The following is a 20,366-nucleotide window of genomic DNA, read 5'->3' on the forward strand; positions in this document are numbered from 1 at the left end:
ATTAATTGCAGAGTAAGCAGAAAAGAACATATAATAAAAATTAGAGTAAAAATCAATGAAATTAAAAATAGAAAATCAATAGAGAAAAACAACAAAATCAAAAGGTGGGTCTTTGAAAAGATGAATAAAATTGATAAGACTCTATACAGGTTAAGAAAAAAAGAGAGAAAATACCAATTAGATTCTATCATATACTAAGATCAGAAGTGAAAATGGGGCTATCACTGCTGATCCCATGAACATTAAAAGGATAATAAAGAAATGTTTAAAAAACAGGATAACAAAGAAATACTATGAACAACTCCATGATCATGAATTTAGTCACCTAGATGAAATGCACCAATTCTTTGTAAGACACAATCCATGAAAACTCACAGAGGGAGGAATAGATAATCTGAATAAACCTATATTTATCAAGAAAATTAAATCAATAATTAGCAACCTTTCAAAACAGAAAGCACCAGGCCCAGGTAAGTTCACTAGTGAATTGTATCAAATATTTAAGAAAGAAATTATACCAATTATCTATAATATATTCCATAAAATTCAAGAGCAAGTATTTCCTAACTCATTTTATGAAGCCAGCATTAACCTAATACCCGAACAAAGTGAAAACATTACAAGAGTGGAAAATTACAGATCAATATGTCTAATGAACATAGATGAAAAAATCCTCAATAAAATACTAGCAAATCAAATCCAACAATGTAAAAAACAATTATACACCAGGATAAAGTAAGATTTATTCTAATTACACAACATTGGTTTGACATTTGAGGACCAGTTAATGTAATCCATCACATCAACAATGTTGAGAAGAAAAATCGTAATTTTAACAGTAGAGGCAGGAAAAGCATTTGACAAAATGCGGCAGCCATCTATGATAAACACAGATGGTCCCTGACTTGTGATGGTTTGACTTATGATGTTTTTGACGTTATTATGCTGCAAAAGCAATATGCATTCAGTAGAAACCATAATTCAAGTTTCAAATTTTGTTATTTTCTCAAGCTAGCAATATGTAGTGTAATATTCTCTCATGATGCTGGGCAGCAGCAGTGGCAGTGAGCTGTAGCTCCCAGTTAGCCATGCAATCACAGAGGTAAACAACCAATAATCTATAGTATATTCAATGCATTTTCAACTTACGACGAGTTTATCAGGACGCAATCCCATTTTAAGTCGAGAGGCATCTGTACTCTCAGTAACTAGGAATAGAGGAAACATTCTCAACTTGATAAAGAACATCTACAAATAACCTATAGCTAATATACTTTATGGTAGGAAAGTAGTTTCCCACTAAGATCAGGAACAAGGCAAAGATGGCCCCTCTCACAACCATTCAACATCATTCCAAAAGTCTTAGCTAATGCAATAAGACAATTAAAAAAATAAAATCTGGCTGGGCACATTTGCTAAAGCCTGTAATCTCAACACCTTGGGAAGCCCAGGCAGGAGGACTGTTTGAGCCCAGGAGTTCAAGACCAGCCTGGGCAACATGATGAGACCTCAATTCTACAAATAATAATAATAATAATAATAATAATAATAATAATAAAATAGCCAAGCATGGTGGTGTGCACCTGTGGTCCCAGCTACTAGGGAGGCTGTGGTAGGAGGATCACTTGAGCCCAGGATGTCAAGGCTACAGTGAGCCATGATCATGCCACTGCACTCCAGCCTGTGCACTCCAGCAAGACCCTTCCTCAAGAAAATTAATTAAAATAAATGAAAAATTTAAAAAACACAAAATCTAAATATATTGGAAAGGAGAAAATAACACTGTCTTTTGTTTGCAGATAATATGCTTGTCGATGAGGAAAATCCCAAAGAATCAACAAAAAATGCTGGAACTAATAAGTGACTTATACCAAGGTTGCAGAATACAAGGTCAATATACAAAGTCAATTGTTTTCTTCTATATTAGCAATAAATAATTGGAATTTGAAATTAAATACATAATACCCTTACACTAAAAAATAAAATAGGTGGCTGGGCACAGTGGCTCATGCCTGTAATCCCAGCACTTTGGGAGACTGAGGCGGGTGGATCACGAGTTCAGGAGTTCAAGAGCAGCCTGGCCAACATAGTGAAACCCCATCTCTATTAAAAATACAAAAATTAGCCAGGTGTGGTGAAACACACCTGTAGTCCCAGCTACTCGGGAGGCTGAGGCAGAAGAATTGTTTGAACCCGGGAGGCGGAGGATGTAGTGAGCTAAGACTGCAACATTGCACTCCAGCCTGGGTGACAGAGCGAGACTCCGCCTCAAAAATAAAATAAAATAGGTATAAATCTCACAAAATTTGTAGAAGATCTATTTGAGGAAAACCACAACACTGATTAAAGAAATCAAAGAAGATCTAAGTAAATAGAGATATTCCATGTTCATGGATAGGAATACTCAATAGTATCAAAATGCCAGTTATTCCCAACTTGGATCAATAGATCCAACACAATTCCAATCCAAATCCTATTTTGTGGATATCAACAAACTGATTCTAAAGTTTACAGGGAGACGCAAAAGTCCCAGAATACTCATCACAATATTGAAAAAGAACAAAATTAGAGTACTGATATTACCCAACTTCAAGACTTAATGTAAAGCTACAGTAATCAAGATAGAGTGATACTGGCCAAAGAATTGACGAGTAAATCAATGGAACAGGAAAGCCCAGAAATAGACCCAAAAATATGGACAACTATCCTTCAAACATGATCTAAATGTAAAATAAACAATTATAAAATACTAGAAGAAGAAAGGAGAAAATATAATGAAACTGGATTTGGTAATAAATTTTTAAACACAAAGTTAAAAGTACAATCTATGAAAGAAAAAAATTGGTAAGTTAATCTTCATTAAAATTAAAAATTTCTGCTCATTGAAAGATACTGTTAAGAGAAGTAAATGCCAAGTCAAAGACTGGGAGAAAATACTTGAAAAAGACATATCTGATAAAGGACTGGCATCCAAAATACAGAAAGAATTGTTGAAACTCAACACTAAGAAAACGAATAACCTGATTTTAAAAATGGGTGAACGACCTGAACAGACACCTCACTCAAAGATGTTACATAGGTGGAATATAGCCATATGAAAAGATGCTCAGCATCATTTGTGATCAGGGAATTGAAATTAAAACAGCAATGAGGTTCCACTACACATCTATTAGAACAGCTAAAATCTAAAACACTGACAACACCAAATGCTAATGAGGATATGGAGTATTAGGAACTCTCATTTACTGCATAATGCATAACGGTACAACCACTTTAGAAAAGTCAGGCAATTTCTTGCAAAGTTAAAATTAGTCTTACCATATGATGCAGAAATTGAGCTTCTTGATATTTACTTTAAAGAGGTAAAAACAGATGTCCACACAAAAACTGACACACAAATGCTTACAGTAGCTTTATTCGCAATTGCCAAAACTTGGAAGCAACAAAGATGCCCTCCCATAGGTGCACAGATAAAAAAGCTATGGTATATTCATGTAATTGAATATTACTTAATAATAAAAAGAAATGAGCTATCAAGTTATGAAAAGACAAGGAGGAACCTTGAATTCATATTACTAAGTATAATAGGCCAGTCAGAAAAGGCTACATACGGAATAATTCCAAGTATATGACATTCTGCAAGTCAAAACTATGGAGAGAGTAAAATGATCAATGGTTGCCAGGGGATGGGAGGGAAGGGGCGGAGGGGAAGAAGAATGAATAGGTGAAGCGCAAGGGGATGTTTCAGACAGTGAAACTATTCTATATGATACTGTAATGGTGGATATATGTCATAATACACTTGTCAAATTCGTAGAATGTATAACACAAAGCTAATGCAAACTGAGAGACTTAGATAATAATTTAACAATAGTGGTTCATCAGTTGTAACAAATGTGCCACACTGATGCAAGATGTTAATAACAAGGGAAACTATGAGGTGAAGGATGTCACTGAAAGGAGGATACAGGACTCTATGTGTTTGCCATTCAACCTTTCTATAAACCTAAAACTGATCTAAAAAATAAAGTCCATTAACTAAATAAACAAAATCTTTCTAAACCACTTAAACATTATTTTAATTCTATTTTTCTCTTACTAAAATGTACCAAATTTACACTCTGTCTGACAGTCAAGGCTTCCGTAATCTTCCATTTTACCAGTTCAGGATTACTTTCATTATTTCTATGAGACATTCTCCACTGTAGGAAGATAAAGTAGACGCCTTATGGCCCCCACAAACCATATTCATCCTGAATACCGTGTTTCACTGTTGCCATTCTCTTTATGAAACTCATCTCCCTTCTGCTGATCTAAATGATCCTATTCCTTTAAGACTGGTTTAGGCCGGGCATCGTGGCTCATACCTGTAATTCCAGCACTTTGGGAGACCAAGGCGGACGGATCACGAGGTCAAGAGATCGAGACCATGCTGGCCAACATGGTGAAACCCCGTCTCTACAAAAAATACAAAAATTAGCTGGGCGTGGTGGCGCAGGCCTGTAATCCCAGCTACTCGGGAGGCTGAGGCAGGAGAATAGCTTGAACCAGGGAGTCGGAGGTTGCAGTGAGCCGAGACTGTGACACCGCACTCCACTCTGGCGACAATGCGAGACTCCACCAAAAAAAAAAAAAAGATTGGTTCAAGATCTCTCTCTCCCATAGAAACATTCCCAAAGACAGTAGCTTTTCCTAACCTTCTTCTCTTATTATAATTATAGCTTATACCAAAAAGTAAAGGCCTATACTATTTTCTCTAATGTGCTCCTTATCGTGTTAATAGGGAATAGTTCTGTCTTCTCAACTAGATGGTAAATTTATTCTGCTTTATATCTTTCAAGTTTTATCCACAACATCTTAGGGATTAATAGAGTCTTGTTAATGAAATAGTTCCTAGGATATTATTCCAGCTTTACTGGTAATCCAAGACCACGTGTATATTAATAACTGTGTCCTCCAAGAACAAACAGGAAATTACATGTTAAGATCAGAAACTCCCTGGTAAAATCAGGACAGTGAAACATCTAAAGCCTCCTTAAGTTACACACTGGCCTTGCATCTTAAAATGTCAACAATATAATACATAATATCATATACTATATATAAAAACATGATACAAGAGATATCAGTAATTCCTATAAAAATATCATACAATCGAATACACTGATACTAGAAAGAAAGAAAGAGGGAGGGAAAGAAAGAAAGAGAGAAAGAAACAGAAAAAAAAGAAGTAAAACACGACATACTTCGGGAAGATGAAAAGGCTCTATTAGCATTAATGACATTAGCAAACTGCACGCAGTTGAGCATATAACCTTCTAGTGTCATAAGCTATATATGATGTGTTTGGTTTCTTGATCATTGCTGTCAGTACCCTATGAACCATTCTCATTCAAAGTCAAAGTAAGAGCCTTAATACTGACAGCAGAGAAGAATTGGTCTACCAGTTTAGAATCCCTGATTGCTGTACCACTGCTCCAATAGGTTGACAAGTATGGGAGAATGATTGGTATTTGTATTCCAAAGCATTTGCCATTTGCTGGGCTACAGCAAGCGGGGTGAGAAGGAAAACTTCTGAAATATGAGAGCATATTATGAAATCATTAGACATAGTAATGAACTACTGGGAAATCAAGCAATCAGAAATGGTATGGTCAAGAGCATCATTCCCAAGTCTGACAAGCTCTTGTGACACATCAGTCTCTCAATCACGTAAGAATAGCAATTGTCAATGTATTGCTACAAACATGAAGATTTATAGTAGCAAATTTTAATACAATCTATAGTTAATATAAGCTTTCATTTATTTAGTTTTAAATTCTTAATGAGAAACTTACCTTGCAGAACTTAACTTCTGCCTCTAAATGATGAATATATTGAGACTGGTCATTAATAGTATGAACAAGGTCGTGCATAGTAGGCATATTGGTTTCCTCATGTTCTAATGACCTCTATGACAAAAAATAAATAAATAAATACATAAATACATAAATTTTAAAAAGCCAAATTAAGCATGTTTGGATTTAGCAAAGAATCAGTTGTTACCTTCTCCATACTCAATTTTGCACTGATGTGATATAAACATAGAATCGATCACAATGTAGCTTATAGTCTTGATATAGTTTGGATGCTTGTCCCCCACAAACCTCAAGTTGAAATGTGGCCCCCAGCATTGGAGGTGGGGCCTGGTGGGAGGTGTTTCGGTCATGATGAATGAGTCCTGGTGCTATCCTCATGATAATGAGTTCTTGCTCTGAGTTTTGGTGAGATTTGGTTGTTTAAAAGAATGTGACACCTCTCCCACTTCTTGCTCTGGCTCTCACCACATGAAATGCCTGCTCCCCTTTCACCTTCCACCATGACTGAAAGTTTCCTGAGGCCCTCACCAGAGTGAGATGCCAGTATCACACTTCCTATACAGCCTGCAGAACCGTGAGCTCATTAAACCTCTTTTTTAAATAAATTACCCAGCCTCAGGTATTTATTTTTAGCAACACGAGAATGGACTAATACAAATACTTGCTTCTCTATCCTATAAATTCCACAAATACACAAGATTCATGGATGTGAATATCATTTTTTTTTAAAGATGGATGGTGAAAGTGGTTATAAAAAGCACATATAGTGAATGGAAAAATGCTGGGATAGCAGTAGTATAACTGGCTTGGAATAAACTATTTTAACAAATTGGAAAAACAACATTCCATTCAGTAATGCTGAGATACAAGGGACAACTCTCTCCAAGAAACTGCCATGGAAGAGGATTTGCTAGCTAAAACTGCAGCAGCTCCGTGAAGGAGAGATTCTTTAGGAAGCGTTTGATGCCAAGCCAGTGTCAATGTGATGAAATTCCATCTCAAAAAAGATACATTAGCAAAATGTAGTTTTTGATTTTTGACTCTAGTATTGAAGGCAATTCAAGTGTATGGTGTTCTGGAGCATAGAACCTCCAAGAGTAGAACCCTAAAGTAGAGACACACTGCATTGAGGGGTCCAACGAAGAGATTTCAAAAAAACGCTAATGCTATTTTAGCTCTGTAGCATTCCTGGAACTGACTGTTAATGTATAGCTTACCTTATCCTAAAATAGTTTGTAAAATCATATACCCATCACATGATTATTTTTTAAAGGATGAGGAAATCAGGAAAAGGTAAAACAAGGGTCAACCAGTTAAACAAAGCCAGAGGAAAGCTTGAAATGAGGCACAGTGTCTGTTTCTTAGCCACTCTCTTTCTCAGCACAGCAGACATTTTAAATGATAATCAAGTACCAGCTATCATGGCAGAATAAAATAAAATAGAGCTTTGGTTTTTTGGTATATTTAAGAAATTTACAAACCAAAGTAACTCTAATTAAATGAATTATCTGTCATGAGTAGAAATCAAACAATTATAATCATTCTCCATTAATAGCAATAGGTTCAGAAGGTAGGCAAATATAAATTACTACTATGAGTATACAGGAGGAAGTCAATGTGAAAAATAAAAAGCTCAAGCCAATATTGTATGAAAAATGTTCACATGAAATCATTTGTGTCTACTTTGAAGGGCTTTAGTTTAGATATCTACATTTTAAGACAATAAGTAATAACTTTTTTTCCATCTCAACAGTGCCTCAGTTTTACTCTCAATATATGCATGTATTTCTAATATGTTATACTGGCTATGAAAGTGCATTCTAAAGGTATAATCTTAAAAAGCTAATTATTACTATTATGGTTTATAATTATTACATGTAGGCTGTATACATATAGAGTCTAAGTTCCATTCTTTTACATAGCTCCATATAAATAGACTTGCGTATATTAAAGTGCACTCTGTATGTCCTAAACTGATTCTCTTAGTGAAGGTCTTCCTGCCTGTCTGGATTCAGTAAGCTCCATAATATCACTGCTCAGACTTTAAAAGGCAAATAAGCATGTCTGAGCATTCAACAGATAAAGCAACTTCATCTAGTAGACTTAAAAGCATTCCACCAGTCTGTGCTTAAGAGCAAGCTAGAAACCAGATGTCAATAGTAATGAATTCATTAAATGATGAGATGTTTTACTAAAATTATAAAATCTATATCTATAAATTTAGAATATGCATATGAAGTACATTTCTCTAAAGTAGGAATTAAGCTTAAAAGTATGTGTCAGCCTGGAATGGAGTGTTCGTATGGGAGTGATACTCTGATATTTCAGTGGTGAAGAAAAGAAAGTGACATGTCTCCACACTTTTCAGCATATAGGCATTGTATTGAACTAGAAAACACATTGAAAATGTGAGGTGGTTACTTGCTGCTATGACATGTTATGTTTATGTAACACTTCATAGGTTTCTAAAGAATTTTAAATATGCAATCTTATCTCATTATTCCAAAAACTCTGTGAGACAGGCACAATATCTTAGAGAGTATGTGATAGACCCTAGATAGAACTAAGCCCTTGACTATTATTTTGTCCACTTAAATCTGGTCCAGAGTGCTTTCACTCACATCTATCTCAGCCTTTAGCATATAAAATGCTTTAATCAGAAATAATACACTCTGTCAAAGCAATAACAAACAACTTCAGAAGAAATACAGCACCACTTCTTATATATCATACTATTTTATAACCATATATTTTAACATATAGAACATTACATATTAAAACGTATTATTTTGAGGCCAGGCGCGGTGGCTCACACCTATAATCCCAGTGCTTTGGGAGGCCGAGGCTGATGGATTTCCTGAGGTTCAGAGTTCGAGACCAGCCTAGCCAATATGGTGAAACCCCATCTCTACTAAAAATACAAAAAATTAGCCTGGTGTGGTAGTGCACATCTGTAAACCCAAATACTAGGGAGGCTGAGGCAGGAGAATCGCTTGAACCAGGGAGGCAGAGGTTGTAGTGAGCCAAGATCATGCCACTGCACTCTAGCCTGAGCAACAGAATGAGACTCTGTCTCAAAAAAATTAATTAATTAATTAAAAATAAAATGTATTATTTTGACACTCAAAATTTAAAAAATATTACAAAGTAGGGCTACAATTATAATTAAGTAACTTCTAAAAATGATCAATAATAGATATGACCCTCTAAAAAAGAAATTACTAAAATAATGACTTTATCTTTTACATATATTCTGACTTATATAATTTATTATATTAATTTATTATACATTATATATTTATATTACATATTTTGCTAACAGTTGCAAAATAAATTCTCCAAACTATTCCCTTGCTCCCATTTTCCAAGTGAATAATAAATTAAAAAAATCAAGATTCCCTCTGCCATGGAAATCTATTTTTTCAGCCAAAATAATCAGAGGGAAGAGAATTACTTTTAATGTTTTTCACTATTAGCATGCCATGCTTAAATTTTTTCTGCAACATGTACTACAAAATAACACAATACAGTAAAACACAGGAACGCTTTGCCAACTTGGAAAAGTTGATACTTACCAAGGGGGACATTTTTCTTCTTCTTGACGGAGATACTTCACTTTCCTTATGTGCTTGTTGGCGCAACAAATCTTTGAGCTGATTAACTATAGAGCAAAAGCAGAGGGTTTATTAACCTTATTTGAGATCCATGGTTTCTTACCACCCATCCATCCTTCCAACTAATAAAAATTGCTGATATATTATGCATCAAGAATTCTGCTATCAACTGGGGATACAAGACCAACATAAAAAAAAAAAAAGAATTTCTACCCCTTAAGAGCTAAGAATCTAGCAAGGAAGAGAGAGACACTAATAGATATAAAATAAGTTTGTATGTAGACCTAAAGCTATGCACAGTGCTACAGGAAAAGGAAGAACCTAATTGTGCTTGTTTTCACAGAGGAGATAACACTGCAAGGATGAACAGGAAGGAGTTCACCAAGCAGAAAAGGATAAGAAAAATTCCAATTAGAAGTCACTGCACATGTCAAAGCATAAAAGCATAGAGAGGAGGTTATTATAACTAGAATATGAGTTGTGAGATGGATGATTAGCATGAGAAGTACACAAAGATGAGCCGAAGAGGCAGGTTAGAGCTATCTTAGGAAAACACTGTTATTTTATAACTAAGAATTTTGGACTTTAGCCTATAAGCATTGGGAAGTCAAAGGAAAACAAGATTAAGCAAGGGAATTAAATTATCTGATTTGTGTTTCAGGAATAACATCATAGCAGCAGAATGAAGAATGAATGGAGTTATTATTCTACGGAGTTTAAAAAATTCACTATGCATCATTCAGACTAGGATTGACATTCACACTCACCAGCATGGCTCTGTTGTAATTCGAGCCAGGCTGTCCTGGCATCCTCGTTTCCCACACTGGTGCTAAAAGAAAGATTTGGTGCATCTTCTCCAATAGTGACATCGCCTTCTTTCAGGGCACATTTCAGTTGGTGAATGCTTCTACTGGCATGTTCTGCAAGAACAACCTGATGAAAGTTAGGACCAATGAAATCTGGTTGACCAAACGGACACTTGCTCAAGAAGGCAGTTTTTAAAGGTGAAATCATTATTTCTCGTACTTTATGGAAAAAACGCAGAGTTCTGTTTCTAGCTTGCTGAGGGATGTGCCAAAGATGGTGAGAGAAGATTAACTTCATGGTTTAGAGGTAGGACTTGACGATCTCTAAGGCCCCTACCACTGTAGCAGTTGATTTCACTACATATAGCACCACCAGCAAGGATTAAATGACAGAACTCTTCCCACCAGCTCCCATTAAACAATAACTTGCTAAGGGAAGTGCTCTCCTTCCCACCATGCCTGACTCCTTTACCAACTTGGAGACAGAGGGGGACGAAAGGAGCAGTGGGGAGGTGGGAAGAGCCAGCAAAAGGGACTGCGTCACACCCAGTTCCAACCTAGGGAAGCCTCATTGTCCCTGGGGACAGGAAATCCCTCCCCCACCAAGAGACATCCACATGTCTGGCCTAGTTTTGATCAAAATTTGCATAGCTGAAGTGCTTATAGTGGTAGCCCCGGCAGTACAGCTCTTCCTATATACTGCTGGCTAACCACACCTCATAGATTCTTGGTTAGTGCAACTGACCACCCCTAGAACACACAAAAACTGTCTAAAATGAAGTATTTTTAAGGTATATTACTGTGATAGTTCATCTCTAAAAATAGCCTCCAACGGGTTGCAGCGAGCCGAGATCGCACCACTGCACTCCAGCCTGGCAAGAGAGCGAGACTGTTTCAAAAAAAAAAAAAAAAAAAAAAATAGCCTCCAAGGAACCCAGCCTCATTCCCTTGTTCTCTTCTAATCTGAAACTGACTGGGCCTGTAATCTGCATTAACCAATAGAATGCAATAAAAGTTACACCATGTCACACCCAAGCCTCATCTTTAAAAGGACTGGCAGCTTCTGCTTCCTCTTGGAATGTTTGCTTTTGGGAGCCCTAAGCCGCTACGTAAGATATCTGGCTACCCTGCTGGAGAGACCTGTGAAGAGCATACGTGGAGAGGAAGAGAGAGGCCCTGAGACCCCATGAAGAAAGAGAAAAGCCCTCCCCGCACTGCAACCCGCTGCCCCACTCTGACAGCCCAGTCCTCCAGAGGACTCCAGCACCAGAGGCCCTCTAACTGCAATGGCACGAAAGAGACCTGATTCATTACCAATCATGTATGAAAATACATTTATAAACATATATTCTGTAGGACCTTGAAAAGCAGTTTCCATTTTCTCCAAGTGCACTGATTTCAAAGTTTGGAACAGAAACAAAAGCAATGTTAGTACTTAATAGAAAAAAAAAAGTCTCTGTTATACAATATCTAATACAGTTTCTTTACTTGCAGCAACTCATTTTCTACTTTGATAAAAGAAAACATGTATTTCAGGTCAGGGTTCGACAATGAAATTCTATTACTCAACTATACAAGAGACACAGTTAATTTATCACCATATTTTTCTCCATACCAATCCTATGTCCACACAGATCTTTCTTTGAAATGAATTTGGCGCTGATTACTAATGAAAACTGGCCTCCTCTGACTCATCATGAGTTTAAGGAAGTTCAGATAAGACGCATTCCTGGTTTTGGGAATATATGAAACTGTGATAGTTTTACAATAACTTAGTATTAGAAAACAGACTAGAAAAGCGATTTGGTCATGGAAAAGGAAAATCAAAGTGTTACATGATAAGCAATTCAGCTCATGGAGCTTTAGATTTATGCCCTTAAATCCACGAATAAAACACTTATCTTTATTGAATCTATTAGAAAGGAACGAGACAGTTTGACTAACATAAAAATGTATTCCAGGTAAAAGCATTGCGCCGTTGGTGATTACGGAAGAAACAGGAGTGTGGTGTGACCATGAGGAAGCAAAAGAAAATGAGGAACTACACAACCATGAAGCAAACGCTTAGTCTCAGAGATCAGAGGCTTAAAGAAAAGGATAGATTAAAATCTAAAGAGAAAGAAAAGAAGGATCCCAGCGCGTTAAAGGAAAGAGAAGTTCCGCAACACCTTTCCTGATTATTTTGCCAATATAATACACAGCTGGGCCCACCTTACCACATCCTCGTTGATACCAACTTTATCAACTTTTCCATAAAAGCCAAACTGGACTTAGTGCAGTCAATGATGGGCTGTCTGCATGTCAAGTGTATCCCTTGTATAACTGATCGTGTAATGGCTGAAATTGAGAAATTGGGGCAGAAGTATCGAGTGGCTCTAAGGATCGCCAAGGATCCAAGATTTGAACAATTACCATGTACACACACAGGAACCTATGCACATGACTGCTTAGTACAGAGAGTAACTCAGCCTAAGTGTGTGTAAGTGTTACATTGTGCCCACAGTTGACCGGGACTTTTTTTTTTTTTTTCTTGAGAGGGAGTTTGGCTCTTGTTGCCCAGGCTGGAGTGCAATGGCGCAATCTCGGCTCACCACACCCTCCGCCTCTCGGGTTCAAGCGATTCTCCTGCCTCAGCCTCCCCAATAGCTGGGATTACAGGTACCTGTCACCACGCCCGGCTAATTCTGTATTTTTTTTAGTAGAGACGGGGTTTCTCCATGTTGGTCAGGCTGGTCTCAAACTCCCGACCTCAGGTGAAATCCGCCCGTCTCAGCCTCCAAAAGTCTTGGGATTACAGGTGTAAGACACCACGCCCAGTGACCGGGACCTTAAAAGAAGAATCCATAAGATTCCTGGAATTTCTATCATGTATATTTCTTTTCTTTTCTTTTCTTTTTTTAAGACGGAGTCTCGCTCTGTCGCCCAGGCTGGAGTGTAGTGGTGCGATCTTCACTCACTACAACCTCCGCCTCTCAGGTTCACGCCATTCTCCTGCCTCAGCCTCCCAAGAAACTGGGACTACAGTTACACGCCACCACGCGCAGCTAATTTTTGTACTTTTAGTAGAGACAGGGTTTCACCGTGTTAGCGAGGATGGTCTCGATCTCCTGACTTTGTGATCCGCCTGCCTCGGCCTCCCAAAGTGCTGGGGTTACAGGCGTGAGCCACCGCGCCCAGCATTTTTTTTTTTTTTTTTTTGAGACGAAGTTGCACTCTTGTTGCCCAGGCTGGAGTGCAGTCTCAGCTCACTGTGGCTCTGCCTCCAGGGTTCAGATGGTTCTCCTTCCTCAGCCTCCTGAGTGGCTGGGATTGCAGGCATGTGCCACAGTGCCCAGCTAATTTCTTTCTTTTTTTTTTTTTTTTGTATTTATAATAGAGACAAATACTTTTGTATTTTTAGTACAGAAAAATACACCTCGGCCTCCCAAAGTGCTGGGATTGCAGGCATGAGCCACCGTGCCTGGCCTACTCACTTTTTGATGCTGTTTTGAAATTGATATTTTGTCTCATAAAAATTTTAGTCCAGGCACAGTGGCTCATGTCTGTGGTCCTGGGACTTTGGGAGGCTAAGGTGGGTGGATCACCTGAGGTCAAGAGTTCAAGACCAGCCTGAACAACGTGACAAAACCCCATCTGTACTAAAAATACAAAAAAGGTTGGCAGGTTGTGGTGTTGTGTGCCTGTGGTCCTGGCTGCTGGGGAGGCTGAGGCAACAGAGTTGCTTGAAGCCGGGGGGTGGAGGTTGCAGTGAGCCGAGATCACACCACTGCATTCCAGGCTGGGTGACAGAGTGAGACTGTCTCATAAAACAAAAAAAGAAAAAGAAAAAAAAATTCAGTGATGGTCAAAGGGTACAAAATCTCTGACAGGAAGAATATGTTTTATACTTTTTTTGAGTTCTATTGTACAGTGTGGTGCATATACTTAATAATGGAGTATTACACATTTCAAAATTGATGTTCTCATCACAGAAATGTATTGGAAGTATTGGATATGTTAACTAGCTTTATTTAATTATTCCACATTGTATCCACAATTTATGACATCACTTTGTAATCCATAAATTTATACAATTATAAATTGTCAATTTACAATAAAAAATTTTTGTTGCGTTTTTAAAGAAGAAATGTATTCCATGGAGCTTTCAAATGACTTCACCTCTAAGGCAAGGGATAATTATTTATTTATACCTAGTCTGAGTAAAAGCTAATAAACTATATTAGGAAAAAGAAAAAAAATATGGAAAGAATTTGCATAGTTAAAAGCCTCTGTAGGCAGAGTTCTTTCATCAGATTACAAGAAAGGCAGGATTTTTTTTTTTTTTTGGAGACGAAGTCTCCCTGTTGTCCCCAGGCTGGAGTGCAATGGTGCGATCTTGGCTCACTGCAACCTCCGCCTCCCAGGTTCAAGCATTTTTCCTGCCTCAGCCTCCCGAGTAGCTGGGATTACAGGCATGCGCCACCACACCCACCTAATTTTTGTATTTTTAGTAGAGACGGGGTTTCACCGTGTTGGCCAGGCTGGTCTCAAACTCCTAACCTCAGGTGATCCACCCGCCTTGGCCTCCCAAAGTGCTGGGATTACAGGAGTGAGCCACCGTGCCCGGCCTAGGGCAGGATTTTAAGAGCACTTTTCATTCCTTTTCTAATGTTCTTGTTTAATCTTTTAGAATTTATAACATTCGAAGACTACATGTTAAATTGCACTATGAACATAATATTACGTGAAATAATGAGCTATTGAATTCAACAACTATCCCAAAGAAAAGTGACACACAAGGCTTTAAGGTTTGTTTGTTTGCAACTACTGATTTCAGAGTTACTAGGGTCAGAGAGGAAAAGCAGGAATTTGCAAGAACTGTGCCCTAAAACTAAAACTACAGAGTTGACATTTTAAAGTCATTTCAACGCTACATTTCAAAACATGCTAAGTGCTTTTCAAATACATAACAAAGCAGCATAATTATATACTATAACAGATAAACACAGTTAATGTGAAGAAGAATAACACTCAGATGATTCAGGACAGATGAAATCCCATGGCTCTTCAACTGGAGCCATTGCAACTGAAGCCCCCATAATCCTTATTAAGAGCACTACTCCCCAGATGCAGTTATCTGCTCCTTACATTTAAGGAAACCAGATTAGATAGAAGGTTCCAGTTACCGTTTCCTATCCAACTGCTAATGGGACACAGCTTTATCTGTTTCTAACCAAGAGAAAGAACACACTCATTTCCTCTTCTCTCCTGAGAGGACACTAAGGGTATTTCACAATGAATGCATCCTGATTTCTTTTCCCCAGCACCAACCAGGAACTGACTATAAACTTAACTATGACTACAGACACAAACAGGACCCCTGAGTCCTACAGATCACATGAACGTAAGTGCAAGTAGATAATATTTCTGCTAATGCACTATCCAAACATCAATCAGTACAATGAGCACTTAAAAGGTACCTGAGCTAATGGCTGCTGGCTAATTTCAGTCTGTCTTGTCCATTTTCTTTCTTCTTTTTTTTTTTTGAGATGGAGTTTTCGCTCTTGTTGCCCAGGCTGGAGTGCAATGGTGCAATCTCGGCTCACTGCAACCTCCGCCTCCCAGGTTCAAGCGATTCTCCTGCCTCAGCCTCCTGAGTAGCTGGGATTACAGGCATGCACCACCACACCCGGGTAATTTTGTATTTTTGGTAGAGACAGGGTTTCTCCATGTTGGTCAGGCTGGTCTCAAACCCTCGACCTCAGGTGATCCGTCCGCCTCAGCCTCCCAAAGTGCTGGGATTACAGGCATGAGCCACCCTGCCTGGCCTGTATTGTCCATTTTCTTAGTAAGAGTTTCCCTACTTCCTATGTTCTAACTCTTAGGTCACCACTGGGCCTGTCTTCATCAAGATGTTTTTGAACAAAATGCAAGTATGTCTCAGTCTAGGAAGAATCACCACTTAAATACACACTATGAATTATTAATTTCTTCATTCTCCATCTGTCCTGGGAGATGTGAAAGAGAATTGCCCTGGTGACAGGGAGGGGGACCACTCCCTGCGAAGCGCCCAGCTGTCTCTGAGAGAATATGCAATGAACCATTCCTCCCGAGGCCGAGATATGAGATGCACTGCAGCTCCCAGCACAAGCTTTGATTAGGGCAGACATGCAGAAAAATGAAACCACAGTGAGATAAGAAATACATGTCTATCTACACTTGACTGGGCCTCAGCCTGGTTCAGAAGATTGCTGTCACTGTTTACTAGGGGACCAACAGGTAACACTACCAAGATATAAACAGCAGAATCAAAAAATCAGACAATGTCGGCTTTGTGAAAGGCAATTACAATTGTGAAAGAGATTACAAGTACTATGTAGAATACTTTTTTGTTTGAATCTCAAAGAAAATACTATCCTAAGACTCTAATAACTGAAAACATGCTAAAGTGGTTGGCGCCAGGAGTAAAAGATAATCTGATAAAGAATGTAAACATCTTAAGAAAGCAATGTCTGGAAGACCATTAAAGATATGTGGGTGTTGGCAAATCCAGGAGATTGGCTATATGCATTCTGAGGGATACACCTGGTATTTCTTTGGCATCAACGGAGAGGACTGATGCACCTGTCACTTTCCACTGATAAAAGAAGTAAACCTAGCCAGGCTGGCAAAGAACATAGGTAAAATCACCAGCAAATACAATCTGTATATCCTTACTTGTAATTACTGTAAAGTAGGATTCTTGCAGAGCAAGGGCTATAAGCAAAGCCTGTACTTCTAGATCGTGATTTCTCAACCTCAGCACTATTGACAGTTTGGACCTGATAATTCTCTTTTGGAAGGGGCTGTGTTGTGCCAGTTTAATAGCATCCCTGGCTTCTGCCTACTAGAGGCCAGCAGCACTCATCTCCACCCCTAATTGTGACAATAAAAAAAAAATCAATAAAACAAGACAGTTTTCAAGTCAATAAAACGAGATCAATACAACAAGAGTTTTCAGTGTTGAGGGGAGACTTGCTATCACTCTGACCACATTACATTGTAAGTGTTGCCGCCTCTTGATGGAAAATGAGCGTGACAGTGAGCTATTCTGCCACAGGAGTGCTGGTGGGGAGGACACAGCCTGAGACCGACAGTGCCATGATGGGACACATCTGATCCAGGTGTCAGGAATAGGTGTTATATCTATCAGAAGCAAGAGCTCAGAATTCATATTTAGCTTCATTTTGTTTCAGGGCCTAAAAGCAATATTTGCCCTAAGGCCATCCCTTTAAGTATCCAGTGGGCTTTGATGAAGTTCCACCATCATCAGGATTGCTTCAGCCAGTGCACAAGGGCATTTCTAGCTACCTTGTCTACTTTTGGACTCTGAGAAGAGTTATTATCAAGTAAAATGGTGAAAATCTTAGCACAAACTGGCAATGTGATCAGACCATAAGTCCTTAAACATCCCAGGAGAGAATATTATTACTCTCAGTATCTCAATAGTTTGAAAAAAACTTACTCTATACCTATTTCTGACAAAGAACATGAAAAAGTACCCCTACAATCTCCTAACACTGAAACATAGCTTTGATTTAGATTATTCCAGGGATGACTATTTACTTGTAGAACATTCATTTCTTTTCTGGTTGCTAAATCCTGTCTTTTGCCAATTTTATCTCATCAGTAGTAGGAAAGAAAAATTGAGATTGTACTTTTAAGTTCTAGTAAAATAAAAGATCATAAAAGTTAAAGGCACTAAGAAGAGCCACATGAGGCCAGGCACAATGGCTCATGCCTGTAATCCCAGCACTTTGGGAGGCCAAGGCAGGTGGATCACTTGAGGCCAGGAGTTCGAGACCAGTCTGGGCAACATGGTGAAACCCTGCCTCTACTAAAAATAAAAAAATTAGCCGGGCGTGGTGGTGGCACCTGTAATCACAGCTACTCGGGAGGCTGAGGCAGGAGAATTGCTTGAACTCAGGAGGCAGAAGTTGCAGTGAGCCAAGATCACATCACTGCACTCCAGCCTGGGCAAAAGAATAAGACCCTGTCTCAAAAGAAAAAAAAAAGTCGGGCACCGTGGCTCATGCCTGTAATCCCAGCACTTTGGGAGGCCAAGGCGGGCAGATCACCTGAGGTTGGGAGTTTGAGACCAGCCTGACCAATATGGAGAAACCCCGTCTCTACTAAAAATACAAAATTAGCCAGGTGTGTTGGCACGTGCCTGTAACCCAGCTACTCGGGAGGCTGAGGCAGGAGAATCGCTTAAACCTGGGAGGTGGAAGTTGCAGTGAGCTGAGATTAAAAAAAAAAAAAAAGAAAAAGAAAAGCCACATGAATATATAAAACAAAAGATGAATATGTATAATTTGAATTTTATCGGCAAAAAACCCCTCATGTTTATGTGTGTATATTCCTATATAGTGCATATGGCAAACAATATTTAAAAATCCAGAAAATATTTGAGAAAAGCAAAAAAGAAATATAAGTTTTATAAGAAAACAGGAATACTTATTTGAGTTACACATATGTTTTCTTAAGACAGCCAGATGATATCACTGCTGGCTAATACACTGACCAAATTGTTGGCTAGTAAGACTAACACAGCCCTTCTACAATTGTGAGCCACTTTGCAGGATTTGGATAGATGTGCTAATCATATACAAGCAAAACGTAGAAAGTCAGCCTTATCTTTGGTTTTCTTGAACTACATCAATTCGTAAAGACAAGGCCCATCCCTGAGATTATATATTTTCTTCTCATATTCATCCTCTCACTTTCTGTGTACCTGGTTCAACTCCTTACTCGCATTTCCATAAGACAAAAACATAGCCCTTATCATTCATCTGGTCCAAACAAGTGCTGATGGAAGGAACATTAATGATCAAAGGGTCAGAGAGTGGTGTCTAAAGGGGAATCAGGCTCTGGGTGTGTTTTGCTTGGCTTCCTTCTTGGAAGAAAAGAGGGAGGAAAAGAGGGAAAAAGAGAGAAGAAAAAAAAGGAAGCAAAGAGGGAGGGAGCAAGGAAGAAATTGAAATGTTTTTAGAAAAAGCAGAAACTGCCCAATTTGGCCATAAGCCTCATCATTTCCCTTAATGTCTTCCACTGACTCCATCATACCTTTTGATCATTTGCTTGGCACCTAAAGGCAATAATTCTCACATCCAGTCCAAACTTTTCGTTTTACAGTTGAGGAAACGGGAATCCAAGAACAGTGTGTTTCACTTGCCTAAGGTTACCCAGATGGTTGTCAGCAAAGCAAAAGTAAGTGCAGTGACCTGGCTCCCAGCTCCACATTCTCTCCTCTGACCCCACCACACTCTTCCCATAAGTTCATCTAAAGGCTGAAACACCAAAATGTTGACAGAAAAAGGTAAAACCAGAATGCAAAATGTATATAGAAAATCATGAGTTCCTGTCATACAAGAAGTTTGTTTCATTTTTCCTTATACTCACCCAACCAAAGGTGGCTAGGAATGAGGTGAATAGGTGAGTCATGTATACAGGTGTTGTTGATAAAATTGTTATCTATTCCCAACACTGCAGCAAGAGATGAGACATGATTCTGTTATTAAGGCTAAGATACTGCATTTCTAGCAATTTTTCTCCTTTCTGATATCCCCTTACACTCAAGTGTGCAGTACTTAAAATAGGGCCTGGATTGCCTGTAATTGTGGCTTTTTTCACCCTTTCTTGGCTATGAAATAGTTCATTTCATACCTCTTGGCTTTATACAACGATGTATTGAATTTAGAGAAGGGGCATGTGCTATCTTGCCCACTTACAAATGTAGTTCTCGGCCATTCTGTGGTTGTTGAATTATAACTACCCATAGAGTAAATGAACACCTAACCTTACTGCCAAGAGACCTCCCAAATCACTTCCAGTTCTAGATTAAATTCTGTGGTTCCCAGGATATCCAGGATATATACACTTTTAACCACACTGGAAACTTTCAGACCATTTACTATGTAGGAATAATACAACAGATCTGTGGGGGCAACAAAGCCTTCCGGTTTTTCTGCCAGAACTCTCGTTTTGAAGAAGAATCATTAAATGTCTCCAATTTCTTGTAAAAGGGCATAGGCGACCCAAAGCAAGAGATATCTTTAGAGAAGTCAAAC

The 20,366-nt window shown here is 38.5% G+C and overlaps 1 protein-coding gene across 34 annotated transcripts in view; it reads right to left on the minus strand.

The window, feature by feature from the left end:
- The window catches only part of SDCCAG8 (SHH signaling and ciliogenesis regulator SDCCAG8), a 262,440-nt gene that overhangs the window by 237,444 nt on the left and 4,630 nt on the right, over positions 1 to 20,366 (minus strand). For 17 of the 34 annotated variants that reach the window (XR_010156597.1, XR_010156598.1, XM_054674794.2 and 14 more), the window contains exons 2-4: positions 10,240 to 10,405; positions 9,434 to 9,519; positions 5,838 to 5,951 (exon numbers count right to left, since the gene is read on the minus strand). Coding sequence is in view for 22 of the 34 variants with exons in the window: in XM_054674794.2 (XP_054530769.1) it covers positions 5,838 to 5,951; positions 9,434 to 9,519; positions 10,240 to 10,405 (366 nt within the window). In the remaining 12 variants the exon portion in view is untranslated. Of the gene's footprint in view, positions 1 to 4,367; positions 4,453 to 5,837; positions 5,952 to 9,433; positions 9,520 to 10,239; positions 10,406 to 20,366 lie in introns of those variants that run through there. The other 17 variants (XR_010156602.1, XR_010156600.1, XM_054674797.2 and 14 more) reach the window with 2 other exon arrangements.

Source organism: Pan troglodytes, chromosome 1 (assembly GCF_028858775.2).
Source record: "Pan troglodytes isolate AG18354 chromosome 1, NHGRI_mPanTro3-v2.0_pri, whole genome shotgun sequence".
NCBI lineage: Eukaryota > Metazoa > Chordata > Mammalia > Primates > Hominidae > Pan > Pan troglodytes.